The sequence below is a fragment of the Phasianus colchicus genome, chromosome 25, assembly GCF_987193195.1.
Source record: "Phasianus colchicus chromosome 25, bPhaCol1.hap1.1, whole genome shotgun sequence".
Classification (NCBI taxonomy): Eukaryota; Metazoa; Chordata; class Aves; order Galliformes; family Phasianidae; genus Phasianus; species Phasianus colchicus.
In genome coordinates this window covers 2,210,062-2,233,163 of record NC_143460.1, presented here as the reverse complement: position 1 = coordinate 2,233,163, position 23,102 = coordinate 2,210,062, and the positions used below count along the sequence as shown (strand labels likewise).

The 23,102-nt window shown below is 34.2% G+C and overlaps 1 protein-coding gene across 1 annotated transcript; it reads left to right on the top strand.

The window, feature by feature from the left end:
* The first annotated feature begins 179 nt into the window (after positions 1 to 179).
* On the top strand, positions 180 to 23,083 carry SYCP1 (synaptonemal complex protein 1). Its single transcript, XM_031605725.2, has 31 exons — positions 180 to 294; positions 1,198 to 1,282; positions 1,521 to 1,567; positions 2,829 to 2,993; positions 3,798 to 3,865; positions 4,055 to 4,128; positions 5,216 to 5,274; positions 5,783 to 5,852; positions 6,842 to 6,915; positions 7,797 to 7,905; positions 9,032 to 9,126; positions 9,259 to 9,443; positions 10,433 to 10,500; positions 11,799 to 11,860; positions 12,927 to 13,031; positions 13,982 to 14,085; positions 14,570 to 14,687; positions 14,910 to 14,980; positions 15,184 to 15,265; positions 15,875 to 15,937; positions 16,175 to 16,237; positions 17,001 to 17,063; positions 17,870 to 17,986; positions 18,568 to 18,678; positions 19,418 to 19,510; positions 20,320 to 20,394; positions 20,823 to 20,882; positions 21,033 to 21,212; positions 21,671 to 21,808; positions 22,115 to 22,201; positions 22,288 to 23,083. The coding sequence occupies exons 1-31, from the start codon at positions 187 to 189 to the stop codon at positions 22,429 to 22,431; spliced, it is 2,943 nt and encodes a 980-aa protein (XP_031461585.2). The 5' UTR covers positions 180 to 186; the 3' UTR covers positions 22,432 to 23,083.
* Positions 23,084 to 23,102: the final 19 nt, after the last annotated feature.

Below are 23,102 nucleotides of genomic sequence, written 5' to 3'. Positions count from 1 at the left end.
GCGGCGCCCGCCGCCACAGCGCTCCCGTCAGCGGTGCGATCCGCCCCCCGTCCCGCCTTCAGCGCGCGCCGCCGCTTCCCGCCTTTTTGTTCTCCTCAGCGGCCGAGAGAAAGAGGGAGGGCGGGGCGGATGGCGCGGCCGCGATGAGGCGCCGGTTCTGAGCCCTTAACCCGCTCCTTCGAAGCCATGGAAAAAGGAAAAGCGTTTAAACTCTTCGTGCCGCCGCGTTTGAGCGGCGGTCAGGTGTCTGCGGTCAAACCCCAGACCAGCGCTCGGCCCGCAGAGCCGTGCCAGGTAACCGAGGCGCAGCCGCCGAGCTGCCCGGCGGGAGCCGTGCCCACGCGAAGCCAGGAGAACACAAGCATGAATTTATTAATGCGCTGAAATGAATGAAAGCTGGAGGGATGCCTGTGAACAACTTCGAGTTTAATTTCAAAGGCTTTTACTTTTTTTTTTTTTTTTTTAATTCTATTTTCCCCCAACAAAGCCAGAGGGAAGCATCTCGGCCGTGTATTTTAACTGTACAGCACTGATGACGAATTGATGTCTGTGTTTGGTGCCACTAATTCATTGCTGTGAGAGGTACACACAGATAGACAGCGTTACCCTCTGATTTAACAGCCCCACCAGGTCAGCTGTGCAGTGAAAGCAATGCTGCAATGCAGTTATGTGAATTCCACAAGTACTGACACTTCCTATTAAACATATTTAGATTTATGTATGGTGTCCTGACAGGAGCTGAGCTATGCTATTTAAAAGATGAATTACTTTGACTTTCAAACCGCCTTGTAAAGTCAATTTTTTGTGCTGCAACTTTAATCTGATGTGTTTCGGAAGTACTGCTGGGAATAAAGCAAAAATATATATTAAAAAAAAAGGTGTATTTTATCCTTTATAACTGTGAACAAGCATTCAGTAGCTACTGAGTTCATAACTGTCATTAGAAACATCCACTTGTCTACCACAGTCTGTAAAGCACAGAGAAAGTCCAGCTGTTGGAAAAGCTGCTGTGAAGTAAAGCAAGTAGGGGAGCTCCAAAGCCAGCACTCATCCTTTGGGCTTTCAGAATAGTCAACAGCAGCTTCATTAATGGGAAATGCTTTATTTTTATTTTTAAATGTTAGCTGTATTTTTTCGGAGTTTTATAATCCTTCTTTGCAAAGCTACCTGTAAGAAAGTAATATTTAAATTTTGCAGGGTTTTAACAAATGCCCAGGTGATGATTTTAATTTACCTTTTGTAATGACAACTGCAGCAAGCCATGGTGAAATCACTGATGCAGGTAAGGCTAATGTAAGCATTTATTTTAATTAAAAATATATATTTTTTTAGATATATAAAATATCTAAATTATAGATACATAATTTCTATAATATATATACCTATAATATATATACTGCATATTTTTCCTTAGTTTTATAATGTCATAGTTGTAATACTGTTAGAGCCACACTGCTCTTTTTGCTGTAGTTTGTTTGCTTTTCTGGAAATACATTGATCAAAATCTTTTCCCATTTCAGATTCAATTTCACAGCAAACAAAACTTTGCTCTGAGGTGGATGAAGAGGTCAGCCAAGTATAAACTTTGCTTTTAAGTATAAACCTTTCATATTTAATTTCTTAGGGCCTCCTAATTTAAAGCATTATTAAGTACACACTCTGGTGCTAGAGGACCTAGTGAGAGGGGAATCATTAGCTTTAAACAGGAGTCACAGAAAATATGTCATTTAGAAAAGTTATTTCATATTCAATGAACAGACCTTCAGATAAATCTTTGGATATTAAGAGAATTTCCAAGTCAAAAGCAATAGTGCCTGGGAAGTCTTGGAGTTTCAATTAGGAATTGAATATTTTTGTGAATCTGGTTCTGAATTGGAAGGCACAAGGGTTTGAAGTCAAGATTATCCTTTGGAAAACCAAGTAGATTATTGCAATTACCTTGTCTGGCTTTATCTGTAAAGCAATGTCTTTAGTGGAGTGGTTGTCTCAAGCATTTGATTCTATGTTCTTTTTACCAATGTTCTGCTTAAGTATAACAGTAAAGCTAATTTTTCTGTGGTAGCTTTCTGTGCTGCCTAGGAAGGAAATGCTGGTGGCAGCAAGAAAATAGAACTTATTTCTTGCAGACCTTTTAGTGATTTTCATATCCCTGAGGACTGAACTTCTTTAGCCCTAGCAGATATTAGAACTAGATGTTCAGAACTGTAAAAATACTACAATGCTGCCAAAAGAAGGACAGCATTAGATGGCAATATACCCACGTACAGAACTGCCTTGTAACTACTCTTACCTGCCCAAGCCTCTGATCAAGCATGGCTTGTACAGTGCTTTGAAGACGTTCTAAGAGCACAAGGCTGGTTGTACTTTTTGTTACTTTGTATATGAGATAGCTGCAGGAATACATTGTGTGTCAAGATCTGTGATTCTTAAACTAGCAGGATCTGATCTTACAAGAGCAGGAATGTTCTATGAAGAGCCTAACAGAAGGAATCCTGGCTCCACTGATAATTCTAGCAAAATTTTATGGATTTTTGGTGATGTGCAGTTTATGATATCTTTAGAGCTATCAGTTCAGTAATATCACTACCTGAAGGCAGTAAGATATTTTTCACTTGTGCTTGTGTCACTTACATGTTCTGTGATGTCTGCTGATACAGACACAGCGGATACATGAATATCATTTCCTGCATTTACAATTTTGTGTCACCATCTGTGGGGGGGGGGGGGGGGGGGGGAACGGCTTGCTGTGATATTTCTAAGAGATAAATGTGTACATAAAACATTATTCATAACATTTGAGATTTAAATTGTGGAACTTGTTTTGATAGAATATGGAAACAATCAATGAATTGTATTCAAAACTCTACAAAGAGGCTGAAAAGATCAAGCGATGGAAACTGGCTGTAGAATCAGAACTAAAGCAGAAGGAAAGAAAATTTCAAGAAAATAGGAAGATTATTGAAGCACAGCGTAAAGCCATTCAAGAATTGCAGGCCAGTATTGTACACACGTGTTTAATATGTAAATGAAAGAGAAAGCTCTTCCTGACTTAGTGTGAAAATATTGTTCATACAGTTAAAGATTGCTATAGAGGTTGAAGAAATAATTTCTAACAGTTTGTGATGATTTAAAAAAACCACTTGGCTTGGAATCAATAACTTATGGTTCTATTGTTTTGAAAGGGAAAAAGTGCATCTTTTGTTTCTCAAAATAGGTTCCTTTTCTTTAACGATGCACATTCTATTATTGGATTATTCACACATGCAACATACTGTGGGGCTGCAGAAACCTATTCAAGGCTGAATAAGCTTTCATGCTCCTGGTCTGTGTCAACTATGCCAAGGCATATTTCTATGCTCAGCACACACAGAAAGCAGTTTTTTATCTAGTTGGTAACAGTGCAGAGCTCTGTGACTGAAATACATGTTTTGAACAATTTATCAGCCCTTTTACTTCTTGTTGCTGTTGTTAGGTTACCAAATCTAATGCAAACAAAGTCATCATTGATCACTTAACTTTTGCCTTAAGAAGATGGTTCTATGAGAAGGCACGCACACAGTGTGCAAATGTATGGCTGGATAGGATGCTTTTAAGTGCTTCAGTTCCTGGGGAATTATTGCTTTAATTATATAAAAGATGTAAGAAAAGATGTCTTGGTACATAATGTCAGATAAAGCAGATTTCTGTCTCTGGGTGCAGATAAATATTTTTTTCATATGAGATTTGAAAACTGAAAGTACATTTCAAATATATTTTCCAGTAACAATCTATTTTATATTTGTCTCCTGTGAAATTAGTTTGAAAATGAAAAGCTAAGTTTGAAACTGGAAGATGAGATATGTGAAAATAAAGATCTTTTAAAAGAGTAAGTAATGGCCAAATATATTTTTGTAAAAAGAATGGATTTTCTTACTGAGAGCTGCTTTAGTATAGAAAGTTAAACTTATCTTAAATTATAAAATGAATTAAAGCATTCACATCATTACTACACAAGTGTACAAAGTACCATACCTTCCTGTGACTGCATGTTATAGCATTATTTGTCTTCTTTTAGAAACAGTGCTTCAAGACACCTGTGTAACCTACTCAAAGAAACCTGTAGTCACTTCACAGAGAAGTCCACCAAATGTAAATGCTGTTTAAATCTTGATTTATAAAAGTAAATTTGCTTTGAACTTTCTCTAAACTCATGAATGAAAAAGCTCTTGTTAAGTTGTGAATAAAGCTATGTGAGGTTCAGTGCATCAGGGTCAAGTTCAGATATAAGGCAAGAATTTGAATACACGACTGTTTTGTAATGCTAAATTCAGGGGTGTTCTGAAGTTAGTATGAATGTTTGCTAAAATGTTACATGCCTGGGAGTTATTTATTTACCTAAATCCTGATACAAGTTTAGGCACTGCAAGCAATACTGATTAGCTACTGATAACCACTGGACAGGAGTGCTAGTTTCCTGAAATCTTGTCATGTTTGGCAGTCCCTTCCATATACCTTGAATATATTAAGATTTATTAGGTGGCACTTCATACCTCTTTTTAAGCAGTATAATTGATTTTATTTATCATTACCATCTTAAAAAACTTTGGGATCGGTATGCTCCTGTTTGGAGCAGTTAGAAACTCTTCACACTAAATTGGGCAATCCAAGAAAGCTGGCTAACCTAATTAAATTCTCAAGGTTTTTAAAAATATGTGGTTAACTTGTGATCTTAATTTATATGAAATTCGAAATTGTGGTGATAATCTTCAAAATTTGATTGTCTTGATCCTGGATACTTAAAAAGTATATAACTCTTAGTCTGACAAATACAAATAGCTGTGTATACATTTACTGTGCTCCTACGGTAGCTGTGTTTCTCACTGTTTTCTATATGTGTTTTCTTACGGGAAAATAATACAAATTCAAAAACTGAAGTCGTTATAAGGTGAAGTATTGTAACAGTTCTGTAATGACAGTTCTGTGCTCGTGGATATCTGCTGATGGGAAGTGCTAAACTTTGTCTTGTATAAAGTGTACAACTTTTGGCACACTATTTCATAATTTGTTTTTTTTGTTGTTGTTTTTGGGTTTTTTTTTGTTTATTTGTTTTAAATAGGAAAAGAGCCTTTTTAAAATTCCTTTCCTTTAATTCACTATGCTGCTTAAGCATAATGACTTGAACAGCTGGCATTCTTTTCCAAAGGGATAACTTTATCATACATTCTTATTTTGATAGATGAACATGAAAGAGAAGAAACAAGGCAACTATATGAGGAACTTAATAACAACATTGAAGTAAGTGACATGGTGTGTTAAAAAGCTCAAATGTAATCCAAGTTAAATGCATTGAAATATCTGGATTACGTGTACATGTCACTTATAATATGAGGCATCATTGTCAATGACAAATTTTATATAGTAAACAGAGTCAGTGGGCACATGGAATAACAGTTAGTTATTATCAGTCATTGTAACAACTAAGAAAGGCACAACACCTTCTCCATTATTTTAGGACCAAGAAAGATATCTCATCCTTGAAATTATTTAAATAAAACTTATTAAACATCCAATTTCAAAAAAACAGCATCTGTTAACTCAAAGTATGTTTATGCTCAGACTAAAGATTTTAACTTTTTTTCCTATATGTACATAAATAAGTGTGTAATAGTGGTGGGTTTTTTTTGTTGTTGTTGTTGGTGTTTTTTGTTGTTGTTCTTGTTTTTTAAACATGCTACAAACATTGCTCCTTATTACTGAAAGTACCTAGTTTTACACAAATGTATGTATCAAATTTTACTTTTAGAGAATGATAGTGGCATTTGAAGAGCTTCGCGTGCAAGCAGAGAACACCAGACTGGAAATGTGTTTCAAATGTGAGAGTTGTGCTTACTGTGTTTCTGCTGCAGGCTTCACAGATCCTACTGCTTGCAGCTGCAGGCTGGATGCTAGAATGGTGAACTGTGAACATTAATACTGTTTTGACACTATGTCCTAGAACCACATTGCATGATATTAGAGTGATAGAAGGCATCACTATTTACTTTAAAGGAACAGATGTTGGAGATAACCAGCTAAATTCAGTCACTTTGACAAGGGAACCTCTTATTTCTTACCTGAGTCTTATTCCTATAAAATGAGTTACAGTCTTCCTCATGGTATAGCCTACTACTTTCTCTGGTAAGACTTTATTACCACCTCAGCTTCTCTTAATTTGGGATAAGCCTTTCAAATTTCCTAGGAAAGGTAGATTTACTGCAGTGCAGGAGGCTTCCTTTTAGACTTTTATACTTCTTGTTTAAGTTTTGCGTCTGATTAATTGTTCCATCAATACAATTAGTAATTTACTGAAAGTCTGGACCCTGTCTTACTGATGCTACCTGCTGTGTCTGGGCCCTTCATTGTTTTTTCTACTAGGTCAGAATTGAAATCTTATTTTTGTAATAGTCACTAAAAGTTTTAGTTTTGTCTATGAAGTACAGTCTGGAAATCACTACGTATTTTATGTGGTTGGTTTATTTAAATGTTAATGCATTAGTATACAGGTACAGAAATTCTGATCAAGTATTTGCTTTATCTACCACTAAGGGCCTGCCTCATTTTTACAAACATACTTCTGCCATTTTTCTTATAGCAATCTATTAACAAATACATGTAGTAATGGAGTAATGTTGTGGAAAGCTGACACAAATGGTATTTTGTCTGATTAGAAAGGTATTTTAAAAACGACCTCAACAATGCCTCTTTAGGAAACAAATTGTGCAGTTGTACAATTGTAAACAATCTTAAATAAAAATTGCATTTCTCTTGGAGTTTTAGCTAGTATATTAAATATTGATATTTTGATTTTTTTTTTTATCAATAGTAAAAGAAGCAGAAGAAAAAATGGACAACTTTGAAAGAGAATGCAAGCTAGAAGTCAGTATGAAGGAAAAGCAGGTTTGCTCAGTTTTAAAATCTAATATGCACAGACTTATTTTTGCCACAAGTCTTGCAGTTTCATTAATATTTGATGTCTATCTGCTTTCATGACTCACTGATATTACTATCATTCTAAAAGTGCTTGTTATTTGCAAAATATTTGTAGTTTGGAAGGATGGGAATCAATATTGCAAATTACATTCAGATAGTGTGTTCCTTTAGTTATTTGGAATAAAATTTGAATTTGGCTGCCGTATTGTAATGAGGGATGTTTCTGTGATGGGATTTAGCAGTAACACATGAGCACCAAATAAGATTGCCTGTAAAAGAAGCAGCTTATGCAGAAGTATAAAATTAACCAGAAAGCAGGTATTGTTCATATCTGCTAAGAAGAAAGGTGAGAAGAATGGCCATAACCCATAGCAGGCTGTGGATTAGTAGGAGAGGTTTAGGAGCCTGAGACTGGAGTAGGCATTTGTAGTGATGAGACATCTGTAATGGATGATGGAATTGAAAATTTAATTGTGATACAGTTCTAATTTGTAAGCAAGAGACTGAAAAGCAGTGTGTACAGGAAGATCAAACACTGTTGTTTTTTTTTCTGAGGATGGATGTGACATAGCAAAGATGCAGAGAGTGTTTTGGGGCATTCATTACTGAATGAATAAAAAATGGGAAAGATAACAGTTGGAGCCATCAGATTCTGCTACCTTTAGTGACATTCTGGTATCTTTAGTCTGTTGGAATTCATATTCTGATGTTGAACTGAAGAGCTTTAAGACCTGACCACTTTATTTAACTTGAATTACAGCAGTGTGTTTACTACTCATATGTGAATAAACAAAGACGAAAATCTACCTTCTTTTTTTAGACCTGTGTGATTATTTTAATTTTGTTAGATTTCAGTTCTTACTGTAAGGTGTAATGAAAAAGATGATGTAATAAGAGACATCAAGACTCACCTGCAGGAATCAAAAAATAAGATTGCGGACTTAGAAGAAGCAAAAAGTAAGAATTATTTCTGCTATATTAAAATACATTTGGTTATAGGAGTATGGAAAACAGAAACGATGATGATTTCATCCTGGTAGTAGTTAACAGGAGAATTTGGGACCTTGCAGATCTTATTTTCATTTGGAAACAATTAAGATTCTGCTGGTGTGAACTGGACTTTTAGCATATTCTCCTTTTATATAAAATACAGGCCCTTATTTCATAACAAAGTTTTACTCTTCAGTCTTAGACAACACCCTCTTCTTGTACTGACAAGAGAACTTCACTGTGCAGGACTTGTCTTCTCCTGCTTTTCCATATGCTCTTGCACGTACATGGTTATGCTGCTATAAAGGTGCCATATATACACCAGAGCATGACACAGCCCTGCCTGTGCTCTTGGGATTGTTCTGTTTCCACTGGTTTGGATAGTAAACATGTGGAAATAATAGTGTTTTCCTGCTTACCGCATTAATCTATTTAAGTTCAATCATCTCATATCTGTTCAGAAGTCCATAAGTGTTCTGTGTTCAACAAGACACATTTTCACATATTTGACAAGTAACTCCAAGTGTTACAGCTTTTAAATGGGATCATATTTGCAAACAGGCAAAAGCCTGAGATCAGAAGCATGAGTAATTTTGAAAGGATCTTTTGTCTCAAGGATGAGTCAAGCAATGAAAGCTTTTGAAGACAGGGGAAAATACTTCAGTTGTGCACACTTAGAATCAGGTGTGGCTGGGAAAACTTATGCTTTAGAACTTCGTTTTCAGTACTTCTAAAGCTATTACAAAATATTTATACTGTATGATACAAGTACCTTTGTTCTTTAGAACTGAGACAGTTCTTGGTCTCCCCTTCCCTGGGTAGTAAAAAGGCAAGTTTAGTGTCATTTTTATTCCAGATACATGAGTGACTGTATTTTCTTAAATTTTATAGATGTTACCAATTTTACATTTTGGATACAATTGCTAATTAATTTGAATAATCATCTCATGTAGTTTTTTTCCTTAAAAATTATATGAATACATTATGCAACTTGATTAAGTTGTAGGAATATGTTTATCTGCAGAACACAAATTGAAGCATTTTGAAGGAAACATTATTTTCCCAAATGTAATTTTGTATATTTTCTACACAGGACATGAAGGGGAAATGTTAAAGGAATCTCAGCTCAATCAAGAATATTTAAAGGCAGAACTGGAAGAAGCTAAAAATTCATTGCAAAAAACAGAGGTATAGCTTGTTTGTAATTATGCAATTAAGAATCTATTTATACCACAAAAATAATTGCTGATACTCTAGACGCAGAACAATTGTAACTGGTTGTTACATTATGTGTTTGGAAATCATATAATTGTTTTGTAGGCTACTCGAGAGAGCTTAGAAACTGAACTGCAGAGTACAGTGAAAGCATTAATTCAGGTCACTCAGGAGAAAGAAACACAGATGGAAGAATGTAAAGAAGCAAAGGCTTTGCATGCATCCATGATAGAAGAGTTCGAGACTTCTACTTACAATTTGAAAAGCTTGCTGCAAGAAGAACAAAATAGGTAATTTAAGTTGTTTACAATCAAAGATTGTTCTTACAGGTAAAATACCAGAACTGCTGGGAATAAAATCTAAGTGACGGTCTGGTGCAAGAAATTTTTGGGTTTTTTTTTTTGAATCAGCAATAAGTTTTCTTTTTAATCAAAGTTAGTTTAGTCACTGAGTCATCATTTAACTTAGATATCACTTCTTTGTCCTCCCTTCCTTTTTTTTTTTTTTTTTTTTTTTTTTTTTTTTTTAAATATATACGTCTTTTGCCTACCTAATTATTTGCATTATTAGCCCTTAAAGATGGTTATATAATAGTTTGGGTTGGAAGGAACCTTAAAGATGATGTAGTTCCAACAGCCCTCAACCTCCACTAGATCTCCCTGCACATGGCTGCACTGCTTGGTTTTGTATGGATGCAGTTCTTGACTAACAGAGCAGGCATCTCACTTGTGATGTAGAAGTTCTTTAATAATGAAACTTTTAATGAAGAAGATATTATTCGTTATGTGATGATAGTACTGTTTAATACTGATCTCTACTATTCCTGTTTTTCAGGTCTTCTGTAGTTTTAAAAGTTATGCATATGTTAAAAAAAAACCCTTAGCAACTAAAATGAACTTTTCTAAAAATGGGAACAGAACAGTAGATGTGTATTTTAATATTATCACAACTGAGTTTTTCAGTGAACAGCGATTTTGTGTACGTGGCAGTAAGTAGTTACAGGCTACGGCAGACCTAAAGAATAAAGGGAGATGAAGGTGAAATTCATATTCTGGCGCATCAACCTAAGTGCAGAGAATGTAATTTTTAAAATTATACTGATTAATATTGATCTATGAGAAAATAAATCGTTGTCCTCCTGATTTTCATAAAGAGGTACAGCTGTATCTGCCTGTTAAAAAGGCATCTATATAAAACATTTGTGGTATGACAGTCTTATTGTCCCTAAGCTTTCAAAAGCAATACTGTATACTAAACAGAAAGTGTTTGTAATTATTAGATTGAAGAAAAACGAAGATGAGTCAAAACTGCTTATGTTGGAGCTCACAAATAAGTCTGCTGAGCTTGGTAAGATTTGTAGAAAGAAAGAATACAGTAGTAATAACATTTTTTTTATTCATGGTCACTCCTGGAAGTCATTTTGGTTTCTCACATTATTCCAGTTAAGACAAGCAGTGCTCCAAACCAGTTTCAGAGGGAGAGTGTTAGGCTGCTGAACAATAGATTCCAAGAATAACTTCTGTAGTACGTAGCAGAGATATAACACCCGCCTTAGGCTTTCCTGCAGACTGCTTACCCCTTAGTGCTTACAGTAGTTAGCTTCAAATATTACTTTGATACCTTGTTGTAATGTGATGAAAAGCACAACAATGACAGCAGGCCCTAGGCTGAGCAAGTGAGAGTTTGCTCACCTGCAACACCCATGAGCACAAAAATAAAGGAAAGAAGCTGCTTACCTTCAGAAGGCCACAGGCAGGGATCTCAAGCAAGATAAACTCACCTGCTCTGCTAACCCTTAAATGAGGTTTTGGAAGGAGTGGATCCTGGCTCCACCCCTTCCAGCCACTCAGGTGCACCGCATGCAGCCGAGCTCCCCTGGCTTGGCCCTACCTTCCTACCAAGTGCTCAATCACTGCTTCAGGCCATGACTTTGCATTTCCACTAAACCTGTGATTTCTACATAGGCACTCTTTAGCCCCAAACCAAGACTGGTACGGTTTGCCCAATGTGCAGCATATGTCTACAGTCCTGATATGATAGACAGGAAACATGGTTTAGTATATGTTTTGAGGGAATATAAATTTGTTCAAAAATTGCTGATAAAGGCCTGTCTAGAACAAGGTGAGATGTGACCTGTAATAATAACAGAGCAAAAAAATTAGTTTGATGCACAGTACTTGCAAATAAATACCAATAATGTGAATGTGCATGTAGAAAACACATTTCAAAGTTACTAATAAGTGGATTCTTTTTTCAGCATATCCGGATTTTTTTCTAGAAAATTACAAATTCATCAATACACCAAGACTATTCCTTTGTATACATAAATACAGTCCACACTATAGTATTTGAAAACATGGCTACAGAGAGCATAATAAGCTCTGTATTTTATTTCAAATCAATACATGGCTTTTGTTCAGATGTACACTCACTAATAACTTTCTGAATATATATATAATGTAACTCTACATTCAGATTAAGTAATAGTTTAGGTTATCATTAAGCTTTTAGATTTCTGAACTTAATTCAAGAAGTTTTGATAACTGAGTACTGCAGTCGGATTTATTATTTCTATTGTCTGCTGTATATCAAAATTCTGTAACGCTAAATATCTGTTCAATAACTTTACATTGCACATGCTGCAGAAGAGATGACTAAACTAAAACGTGAGAAAGAAATGCAACTTGAAGAGCTGTCTGAAACACTGGTAAGTGTTGTTCATTTTATTAGTCTCATGGCCTTTACCTTTTATGTGAAGTCTCTCTTGCCTCATGGGTACCTTATATGACATATAAACACTGTTTAATATGCCTTAATGTTGCTTTCTTATCTGTCTTCCAGACTATTTTGCCATTTTCTTTGAGGTACCTGATTTTTTCTACTGTTTTATATGTTTTTTTTCTTCTATTCAAGATTTCTGGTCATTTCTTCCTTTATTCATGCCTATTCGGGTACCATTCTCCATGGAGATGAAGATTCCTTACTTTTAGTTATGCCCAGTACTCACTACTTCCTCACCTTTCTGAAAAATACTTTGTGTGTGTGATGAGCATTAGCTCACGCACTGTGAACACCAAACATATAATATTTAAGTCTGAAGGATCAACCAGTTTTCAACAGTAAATATAATTCCTTGAGTGGTTGGCTTTCTTTATAATAATCCTTTAGAAATTAAACCTTGTAAAAGCTGACCTTACTTTGGTATTGAAAGGATAACCCAGCTTCTGACACCACCCAGAAAAGGCAGTGGAATTTGTGAAAAGCTTTTGTGTAACAAAATGATGGATTCAATAAGCAATTTCATAGATTTCATGGGTTTCTTACTTCACATGTCTATTGCAATTATTTTACTGTTTGAGAGGTATTAATTATGGAGATGTTTCCTCCATGCTTCAGTGTTCAATATCTAGGAAGCATTGCTTATTGTGTTGATACCTGTTCCTTTTTAGAGAAAACATATAAGAGTCTGAGTCTGCTGGGAGGTCTTATGGTTATAACACGATGTATTCCCATGGTGTTCTCATCTCCTTATAGGGAAGTTTCCTGAGGTTCATTTACTGTTATGGAAACCTGAGTTATATGAAGAATACTTTTAATACAGGCTTATGTTAGTTATGAGCTGTATTCACTAGTCCCAGAGGAAACTATCTCAGTTAAAACAAGATAACAGGAAACTAGGTTTGCATGTTACCAAATGTGATTTACCACATGTACCTTAAGTACTGCTATGCATTGAATTTTCTAAACTGAGTTTCATCAATGTTCTTAAACAGGGAAAAGCTGAAGAACTTCTAGTGAAGAAGAAAGATCTTGAGGCTACTGTTGAAAATTTGCAAGAGAGAGAAAAAGAGATGAAAAATATTCTTCAAGTCAGAGAGGTCTGAATAAAGGGTGATAGTAATTACTTCATTACTTTTATATGCGTATATATGTAACATAATAAATGTCATGTAGAGTTAGGCCAATGGTCTATCCACTGCAGCATTCTGCTTCTGACAGTGACAGCCAAAGTTACTAGGTAGTAGAGGAGCCTGGCTATTAGCTGTGGTACATCCTCCATACATTCCTACAATAACTGTATTCAAAGGATATTTGAGGACACATCCCTGTCAGTTCCCTTTGCTATCAGTTTATAGACTTATGCATTCACTTGTCTCATCTGTTTTGTTTCTCTGCTCATGCTATTAGTCTCTACAGCCTTCTGTGATAAGAAATTCCAGAAGTTCATTATATGCTATGCTTAACTAAATATACACTGATCCACATGCTTTCTCTCTCTCCCTGCTTAAATGAACTGCATACCAGTACCTATGGTTTCACTGTATCACTAGTTATTCAGAAGAATTAGTGTTCAAAGCATTTATGCATTATAAAATTATATACTTTGTATCTAAATTATATTTGCCTTCTCCTGTAACAACATCACATTTCTGACGGAAGGGTTTCACTTTGTAGTTCAGAATGCATCCAAAATATTTACTTGTTACATAATGGTAGAATTCTGTTATTTTTTTAATATAAAGAGAATTCAAAAGCTTATGTCAGAGAAGATACTGACTTTATTTAAATGCCCATGGAAAGGTAATTTTGTCAGAACTTTTGCAGACTACTTAGGCTACAAAATAGAGGATACGTTTTCATTCACATCTGAGTTTAATGTCCCACAATACTTCCACATTACATCAGATTGATGTAAAGATAAAGTCTGTGTTGTTTATGGCTTTGGCTTTGTTTTATCTTAAAGCTTTGTGTTGTCAGTTCAATTCTTACCGCTTCCTTGCACTGTAGTTTATCTATGTGCATTCAAAATATTGTTTTTCTTCTACAGAAAGAAATGTGTGATCTGAAAGTACAGCTGACTTGTTCAGTTGAAAAGGAACAAAATTATTTGAAACAACTCACAACACTGAATGCAGATCTTGAACGAGAGGCGTATGATCATTTTTGATTTAATCATTTTCAGTGTTACATAGAAGTCATTTTAATACAGAACCAAATCATCTGTGATTCTTTTCTTATGGAAACTTTTAACTTATACAGACAGCGTTACATTCTTTTTATAATTATAACGTACATTTTATGTATGTGTGCATTTAATTATACTGTATCTCAGTGTCTTAGTTGTTTTAACATGACTAGAGTGTTTCTGAAATCACCATTAACTGCTTTGAGATGGATGTTAAACTACATTCTTGTCAACTATTATATTTATGCTACTGACTTATTCCCATTCGTCCTCCTATCGCCTTTTTGTGTTACTATGACTCTATGTTAAATTTGTTGCAAAGATTGCATTTGCAGATTCAGGCCTGGACTTTTTCAGTGTGAAGTAACATTTTATAACAGATAAATCTAATTTTAACAGAAATTTCAGAGTATACATTCTTATTTCTCTTGACCGTTTATCCTAAATTAGACTAAAGAATGAGCAACTAACAGTGAATATCAATACACTGTTATTAGAGAAAGAACAAATGGCACAAGAGAAAAGTAATATGGCTACAGAACTCAAGAAACTGCAGGAAAGTCATGAGGTGAGTTGCAATCTTCCATCTGTTTTCAAAGGACAGGGTTATGTTAAAAAAAAAAAATCATTTCGTAAACTCCGATGATATATTTCTGCAGATTATCTGAATTGTTTTTTTCTTTAAAAAACAACACAAATGCAGTTACTCTTGTGAATGTGGCAGGTCACCGTACTGATTAAGATGTCACTTCAAATTTTACTTATTTTGTTCATATGGGTATTTATTTAGGATCAAAGGGAAAAAGAAGAAAATATAAAGCAGTTAGTAGAACACCTGGAAGAAGCAAATGGTCAGCTAAGGCAAGTCAATCTCAGTGTACAATATAATTAAAGGAAGTAAGTTTGTTTCCTTCATGGTTCATCTGAATGTTGTGTGCTGCTTTCTATTATATGTGGATGTCTCTTATATGGAAATAAATCATGGATAAATAGTAAATAAGCTGTATTGAAAAAGTAATATTCTTAAATATACATTTACTAATATTTGTTAATTTGGCATTTAGAAATGAACTGGAGTCTTTGAGAGAGAAGATGGCAAAGAAAGGTGAAGAGGTTAAAAGCAAACTGGATGAAAGTGAAGAAAATGTAATATGGTTTCTCATTTGAAATATAACATCACCTGTAGGATATAATCTAGATGTTGTTTTTTTTCTATTCTGCAGAGCCCTACACGTAGGGATGTTCTCTCTTAGAGGTTTTATTCTTTCAGTGCTGCTACCAATTGAGTCAACATATGTATATATCCTGAGCCCTAACACTTTAAAAGACAAGTACCTTGCCTGGAATGTCCAGATTTGCCATATTTTAGGCAAATTTAGAACCTCATTTGATTTATTATTTTCATATACTCAGTAAGCAATATGAGCTTCAGATTGAATGTGTTTAAGTGTTACTGCTTTTTTACTCCATTATCAAAGCAAACCTGCTTTTTTTTAACATCACAATGGATTTCAAAATTTTATCATAAAACTCAAAGAATGTATTTAGGACATGGGATGGTTTCTTAGTTTTTTGGTGGTTTTTTTTTTTTTTAACAAATAAATACAAAACAGAATCAGCTTAATTATTTTTGAGGAAACTGCTTTGAAATTGTAACACTATTTATTAACGATTCTGCAATTACATATTTTTCTTTTTTAAGAAAGTATAAAAGTTCTCACAATGTTCTGACTAGATTTACAATTATAATTCCAGACTAAGAGTATTGAAAATGAAATTTTGAAAAAGGAAAGACAGTTGAAGATGCTAGAAAATAAGGTAAGTAAATTAATTTCTCTCATAAGGACCTGGTTAGCTGATATTAAACTACGTGATATTGGGCTGGAAATATTCTTGTGGCACTTCATGGTAAAAACTCCAACCGTTATAACATGTTGGCATTTGTTTCAGTCTCACTGGAATCATATCTTTTCAAATGCATGTTTTAGAACTTTCACAGTAGTGTCTAAGACATCGAGTCATTTTTAACAATTAATGTTTGAAATATCCCTTCAGTTGAATACTGTGAAGAAACAGGTGGAAAATAAAACAAAGTGCATTGAAGAGTTACAACAGGAGGTAAGTACATTTTTTAGAAGTATTGAACACAGAAAACATGGTATTCTGAGGTTGCTCTTCAGCTGTCCTAGTCTGGTGTGATTTCTTTAGACATACTTATGTAATTCATAACATTTCCTTTCTTTTCTTACCTTTGAGAGAACTGAAGGGTCACCTCTGGAATTACTTGATTTGCAAAATCATTCTTACTTTTGTAAAATGCAACTATCGTAATAATATATTTAATAAACTTTTATTATTTTCATTTAGCATGTGGCGTCATCGATCTATGATATCATACTTTATTTATCTCATTAGAAAAGAATTATACATTTGGAAAATTGTCAGTAACTGTACTGTAAAAATATACAAGTTTGTATTTCTTTTTATGACATCTGCACATTTTCTGTCAGCAGCATTTCCCCAGAATAAAATTCTCAAACCACTTGCTTAGAATCAATAGATCACAATATCTGTTGTTTCTTAATAGCACAACACAGTTATGCTATTATGTTTATTTATATATAAGCTACATTTAACAAAAGCTGGAAACACTATGTGTCTTAGTTTTTGTTCCTTTTTCTACATCCTCATTCCTTAATATCTGTTTGTTAAAGTAGTTTAACACTTTCATTTGGAGATTTGTTCCGGAATCTGAAGTGGAGAACAAGAAGAGAGTTATTTGCTTGCTGAAAGCTGGAATTTGGGGATTCAGACTTACGGTATGAGATTAAAACATTTCATAGCCCTATTCACTTTTATTGATATTATTTTCCTTTAACAGAATAAGGCACTGAAAAAGAAAATGACGGCAGAAAGCAAGAAAACAAGTAGTTATGAAGGGAAGGTAGGTTTAATTCATGTCATATATATGGTGATGTTAAAACACAACTACTGCAGTTCTGAAGTCTCTGTATAATTATTGATAAAACGTTAAACACATTCTTCTATGTTTTATGGATTTATGATATGGATTCTACAGGGCTAAATAAGCCCATGATTTTTGGAAGGTGATTCAATTTTCAGTCATTGGATATAGGACTTTCAGATATTTGTAAGAAACATCACTTATCAAGGAATGATGATCCTAATAAGTTATTTTCCTTTTTTTTTTATTGATAGAATACTGAACATTACTCAGCAATGCCACACAACTGGGCAACCTGATCTAGTGGGTGACAAACAGCCCACAGCCGGGGTTGGAACTGGATGAGCTTTAAAGTCCCTTCCAACCTCAGCTGTTCTAGGATTCTATGACTGTACAACTGATTATGCTTCATTTTCTTACCCAGCATTCCACACCAGCAATATTAAAGAGTCTTCTGTGTAAAAGGCAGGATAGTGTCAGATTGCTGCTGGGTCATTCCTCTATACTGTAATGATTCTTTGTGCTTTGCAGGCTCTAGTTTTAGGACTGCTCTGTTGACTGGGATGGACAGAACTGCAGTCTTCTCTGTCATGTTTCTACATGTATTTTCTAAGTCTCTTCAGGCCAAAGTTCAACTGTTTAAGATAAAAACTGAACATTAAATAGGAAGTAATATAGTCACATACCTGAAAAGTACAGAGTGGCTCTACTTAAATAAAATGGAAAAAGACCAAATGGGCATATTAATTTTTGAACAAATAACAATACTTCTGTACTCTCTAAAGGTGAACAAGCTACAGTTAGAGATGGAAAATATGAACAAGCAACATAAGGCAAGAGTTGACATTTATGAAAAAGAAATTGAAGCAAAAGGAGTAACTGAAAATAACTTACTTGAAGAGGTGAGAGTTGTTATTTTTTTTCATAACTTTTAATTAGTTTCTGAAGATCAATGCTTGATATATTTTATGAAGCTATATCCATGAGATTCCCTGCACTTACATAATAGTCTTGTAAGCATAAATTTAACTTCTTATGTATGCCAGTGAGCAAAGCTTTAGAACACTAAATCCTTTAATCTGAACTCTTTACATGTCTTTAAAAATAAGAACCCAGTTAAAAAAAATATTTTTTGTCAGGCTATTGTTCACAGATGTTCTATTCTTGGTATAAGTACAGAATAAGCAAATAGGTTAATAATGTTTCTCATTTTACTGTTTTCCTGGCCACACTTTTTTGTTTGACATCAAGATATTAATTGGAATATAAAAGAAATGTTACACAAGTGTTTGAAATTGCACTGTGGTTCAGAATGACACTTGTCTGCCATGGAAGAATGGATGTATTTTTAATCTATATTTTTCCATTTCAACAAATGTGTAGAAGATGCAGGATTAGAAAAGAATCTTCCAAGCAGGTAAAGATTTCACTAAATGGGATTGTATATAGATTGCATTAATTAAAAGAACCTTGTTACTAACAGGTAGAAAAAATGAGGTTACTTGCTGATGAAGCAACAATAGCACAGAGAGAAACTGATATCCGATGTCAACACAAGATAACTGAAATGGTGGCACTTATGGAAAAGCATAAGGTAAGCTTCCTAGTATAGGATATTATGATAAATAAAAACCTTCCAAAACCAGAATTTACAAGTTAGAAAGTAAAACTTCATCAGAGACCCAAGTGTGGAAGCATGAGGTTTAACACTCTTGATTTTTCATCTTTTAAAAACAAATTCACCTTCAGATTTTGAAAATGTGTCTACTGCCACATAAATTCCATTTGTGTAAGCTGCAGAGAATCTTAACACGATGTGATCTATTAGCACGTTTGAACTCCCAGTAATAACTGAGATGTGATGGTGGTAATGGTTTTTTGAAAAAGTCCTGTAGGCAAAGTTTGTGCTTTGTAGTCCTAATGTAACATTTGTCAATATTTTCAGTATTTTTCAATTTCTTCTTTCAATCAGGAGACTCTTTAGTGATCTTCAGCATTATAACTTAACATATTTGAATGGACATTTTTATTACTCTGTTTTGCAGCACATTTAGCAGATCACATTAACAAAAATAACGTGTCCAGCTTTACGTACTGGGGCACACATCACTGTGCAAAGATCAAGCACTCTGTGTTGCCTTATGGAATAACAAACAGCACTGCTTGTGAAGTTTCTGTTGTACTGTTTCTGCAGAGGTGTCAGTGTGTGTTCACAACGTTTCCTGAAGCTCCAGAAGAGATTTATTTAAAAAAATAAATAATATTTTAAGATTGGACAGATCTATAACATTTAGTCCAATGACTAAAGTTCTTTTTTTTTTTTTTAAATACAGCATGAATATGATAAAATGGTTGAAGAAAAAGATACAGAGTTAAAACTATATAAGATAAAAGAGCAAGAGCAGTCATCATTGAAAAGAGCTTTGGTAAGGAGTACTCATCAGTGCTGGATAATGAAATGGAAAGGCTGCTTTCCTAAAATGTCCAACCTTCTGGCTTGCCTGAGCCACACTGAGAAAAGAGGGGTTGTTTTGGGCCAATGTAATGCTGCTTAATTGCAGTACCTGTGTGCTTTTCTGTCTACTTTATTCAAAAGTGCATCATGTTTTAACCTCGCTGTCTGCTTAAGAAATTTTAGTATTAAATAGCCTTTTTTCATTTTTTTCCCCTTCTCACAAATATTTAAAATTCTTTCCTTGAATGGTTCTGAACAGTAACTGCTTCATAGTACTTGATCACTTTCTAAAACAAGCTTGAACAACATTTCAAGTCTACAGTTGCATAACCTTTTTTCCCCATTTTCCTTTCTGGAACACTTAGCTTTGAGAAATATTCTGAGAGCAAGCATTCCCTCAAGACTTCCATAAAAGTGTGGTTCTATAACAACTATTTAAAATGTAGTCTTTTTTCTGACATTTCCTTTCATACAATATTTCTTTACTTTTATAGAAACTGTGACTCAAGTCAACACATTTTTTAAAAATCTTTTTAATTTATTCTTAGATGAGGAAAAGTTGACTCTGTGTTCATCTGTTATTCTAGTGCTAGAATCATCTCACAAAGGGAGATAAATACCTTTCACCATACTAGCTTTATGGATAAACTACTCTATTTGAGCAAATTGAATTTTCTTTGTTTATACTGAATATCACTATGAATTAACATCTCTTTCAGACTGTTTTCTTTTTTCCAGGTTAAGCATAGCTAACCCTTTCCATTATCTAATTGGTTTCAGGAAACAGAACTATCATGTTTGAAAAGTGAACTGTCATCCCTTAAGGAACAGCTTAAAGCAGAAACTGAAAACAAGGTATTTCTTTTTCTTTTTTTTTTTTTTTAATGTAGCACTATGGGTGACATGCTTGGCCCAGGCACATATGCTGCAGCAATGACAGGTGTGAAATGAGTTTTTGATTCTAGGTCTTGCAGTCTTGAAATCAGAGCTTAACGCTCTCTGAAGTCATCATGCCTTCTGGTGGTGAAAGTTCTTCATGATTCTTGAATATGAGTGAGGGAAGCATGGAGAGATTAAAAACCTCAAGAAGAACTGTCCATCAGAAATGGGAAAAGTTGTATAAGAAATAATACCAGGAATACAAAAGTCATATTTTTCAAATGCAACTGCACTAAACCTGGATCATATATTTGTGTGAACTTCTGTAATAACAACAACAAGATTTTTAATAGCTAAAAAAATTTAATAGCTAAATACAAATAAAAAATTTACTCTCTTTTTAGGAGAAGCTTGCAAAAGAACTCTCAAAAAGTAGGGCTCCTGAAACTGAAAAGAAGGACAAGGTAGTTGTAACTTCATTAAAAAATTTTAAAGTTGGGTGATATGTACATAAGCAATCTAATTGAAGTTAAATAATATAAAGTTAAATGAGATAAATAATACATTCTGGACAAAAGGCACTGAAATGTTTTTCAACCGTTTCTTAATTCTAGAAAATACAAACTCATTTTTCTGAGACTCCTAAACCTCATTTAGATCCAGACTCTGCAGCTATTAATGTAAAAAAACTATTCTCTCAGAGTGATATTCCCATAAAAACCAGCATGATGGAAAGTACAAAAACATCTCCTCGAGCATTTCTACAGAGTCCTTTGGTCAGACGATCGTTGAAGGTTTGTAACTCACACTAATGAATCATTCTTACTTCGCTGACTCTATTTTTCCCTTCTGCTTAACATCCAGTGTAAGAACCACTGAAATAAAACCAGTCTTGCTTTTGATGCCACTCACTATCAATATCTTTCTGAAAGCTTTCTCCTTCAGACTTGTTTGCATTTACATGAATGTTGGTTATAGTCTGTCCATAGTGACTACAGTTCAAACTGACAACTGAATTTCTGCAGATAAGCTTAAAAAGATTAGATATAGTGTGCCATAAAGCTCAGTACTTCTGCAACTGCTGCTTTTTTTTCCTCCTTTTTTTTTTTATTTCTGTGCATGACTTTGTTTCAAGTTTTGAATGGAAAGGCAATCATTCCTTGATATGAGTCTGTAAACTGGGTTATGAGTTTAGTGTTGGATTCCATGATTACCACTGAAAATGTAATTTTAAATGCTATCTTTTTCCCAGACATACACTGTAAAGACTCCTCCAGTACATAAAATGCAAAGTGAAAGCTCAGGTCTGATTTCAGAACAGAGGAAAAAGCAAAAAGTGCTTCTGCAGCTGGATGCTCAGTCAGATAGCTCTGAACACAGCGACCTTCTGGTAAAACTCAGAACAAATTGCATGGTTAACAGTTCTTTATGCATACTGCTATATCTGAGGATTTAATAAGGCTTCTGTACATAAGATAATTTATGAGGATATTATTATTTAATTGTCTCATTCTGGAATTTTATAAATAATTAGTAACTTTATGACAAAAAATACCAATCTTATAATGAATTTTTACATTGTTTGTATGGAATTGTTTAGGTTTCATACTTTCTTTTTCATACTCATTCCTAAGGGGAAAGAAAAGAGATTTTTGAATGTAGTATAAGGAAATAACCTTTCTATTTTTAATTTAAGAGCCTTGTTTCAGATGAAGAAGTATTTAAAAAATTATACCAAGATTATCCACAAGCTTCACAATTATATGCAATGACACCAAAACAGGTACGTTCCCTTTTATTTAGAGCAAAATGAAGAGCAGATCATATTTGTTTTATAAACTATTGGATGGCTTTGTTTTTTTTTCTTAGAAACCAACTACATCAAACCTGAAAGCTCCAAGTTCTGCACTAAAGCTTGCAACTATGAGAAAAGTGAGGGAGACTGGATGGACTGCAGTTTCCAAAATGGACAGGAAGAGAAAAATTAAAGACGCTGAAAAACTCTTCTCTTAAAAAAAAAGAGCAGAGCCCTAACATTATTTGATTAGGACAACTCAGTATTCTTTGAGCATTCGTACTTTGTTGCATTTACTGCCAAATTCAGTATGTTTAATACACAAATTTCCTTGATTCAGATAGTCCTTATATAACTACAATCTGCAGAGCATTTTCAGTGTTTTATTCGTGTTATAAACAGTCTGGAGACATTTTAATATTGAAATGAGAATAATTAAAAAAAACTGTTGCAAAAAAAAAAAAAGAAAAAGAAAAAATCTGTTACTAGAAATGCTGGCTTGAAAGAAATTCAGTTTTGTTCTTTAAAATTTATTCTCTCTTTCTTAATTCACAAAATGATATTATTTAGTAAATGAAATGCTGAAGCAGCTAATGTGCAGCATTTTTACCCAAAGTTCTCTTGCATTTTCTTCTTTTTGAATGTTTTGTTGCCAGTAGCTACTTCCTCCTATGTTAGAATAGTTTTGAAACTTCTAAAATTCTATTTTCAATAGAAGATCTCTGCATCACTAGGAACAAAATACGTACACATAGTTTAAGATTGTAACCAGTGTTAAGATGTCATTAAATTGTTGATCTCAAAGTGTACAGTGTGGGACCGTATGTTGATCCTTTATTTATTAGGGCACAGATATAAATCACAGGGCAGCTTTCCCAAGAACTAACAG

Bases quoted from the DNA above. Each gene is read 5' to 3' on its own strand.
- SYCP1 (XM_031605725.2), top strand. From the start codon at position 187: ATGGAAAAAGGAAAAGCGTTTAAACTCTTCGTGCCGCCGCGTTTGAGC. The intron at 1,568-2,828 runs GTCAGCCAAGTA...TTGTTTTGATAG, and splicing joins GCTCTGAGGTGGATGAAGAG to AATATGGAAACAATCAATGA. The intron at 14,086-14,569 runs GTATGATCATTT...ATCCTAAATTAG, and splicing joins GCAGATCTTGAACGAGAGGC to ACTAAAGAATGAGCAACTAA.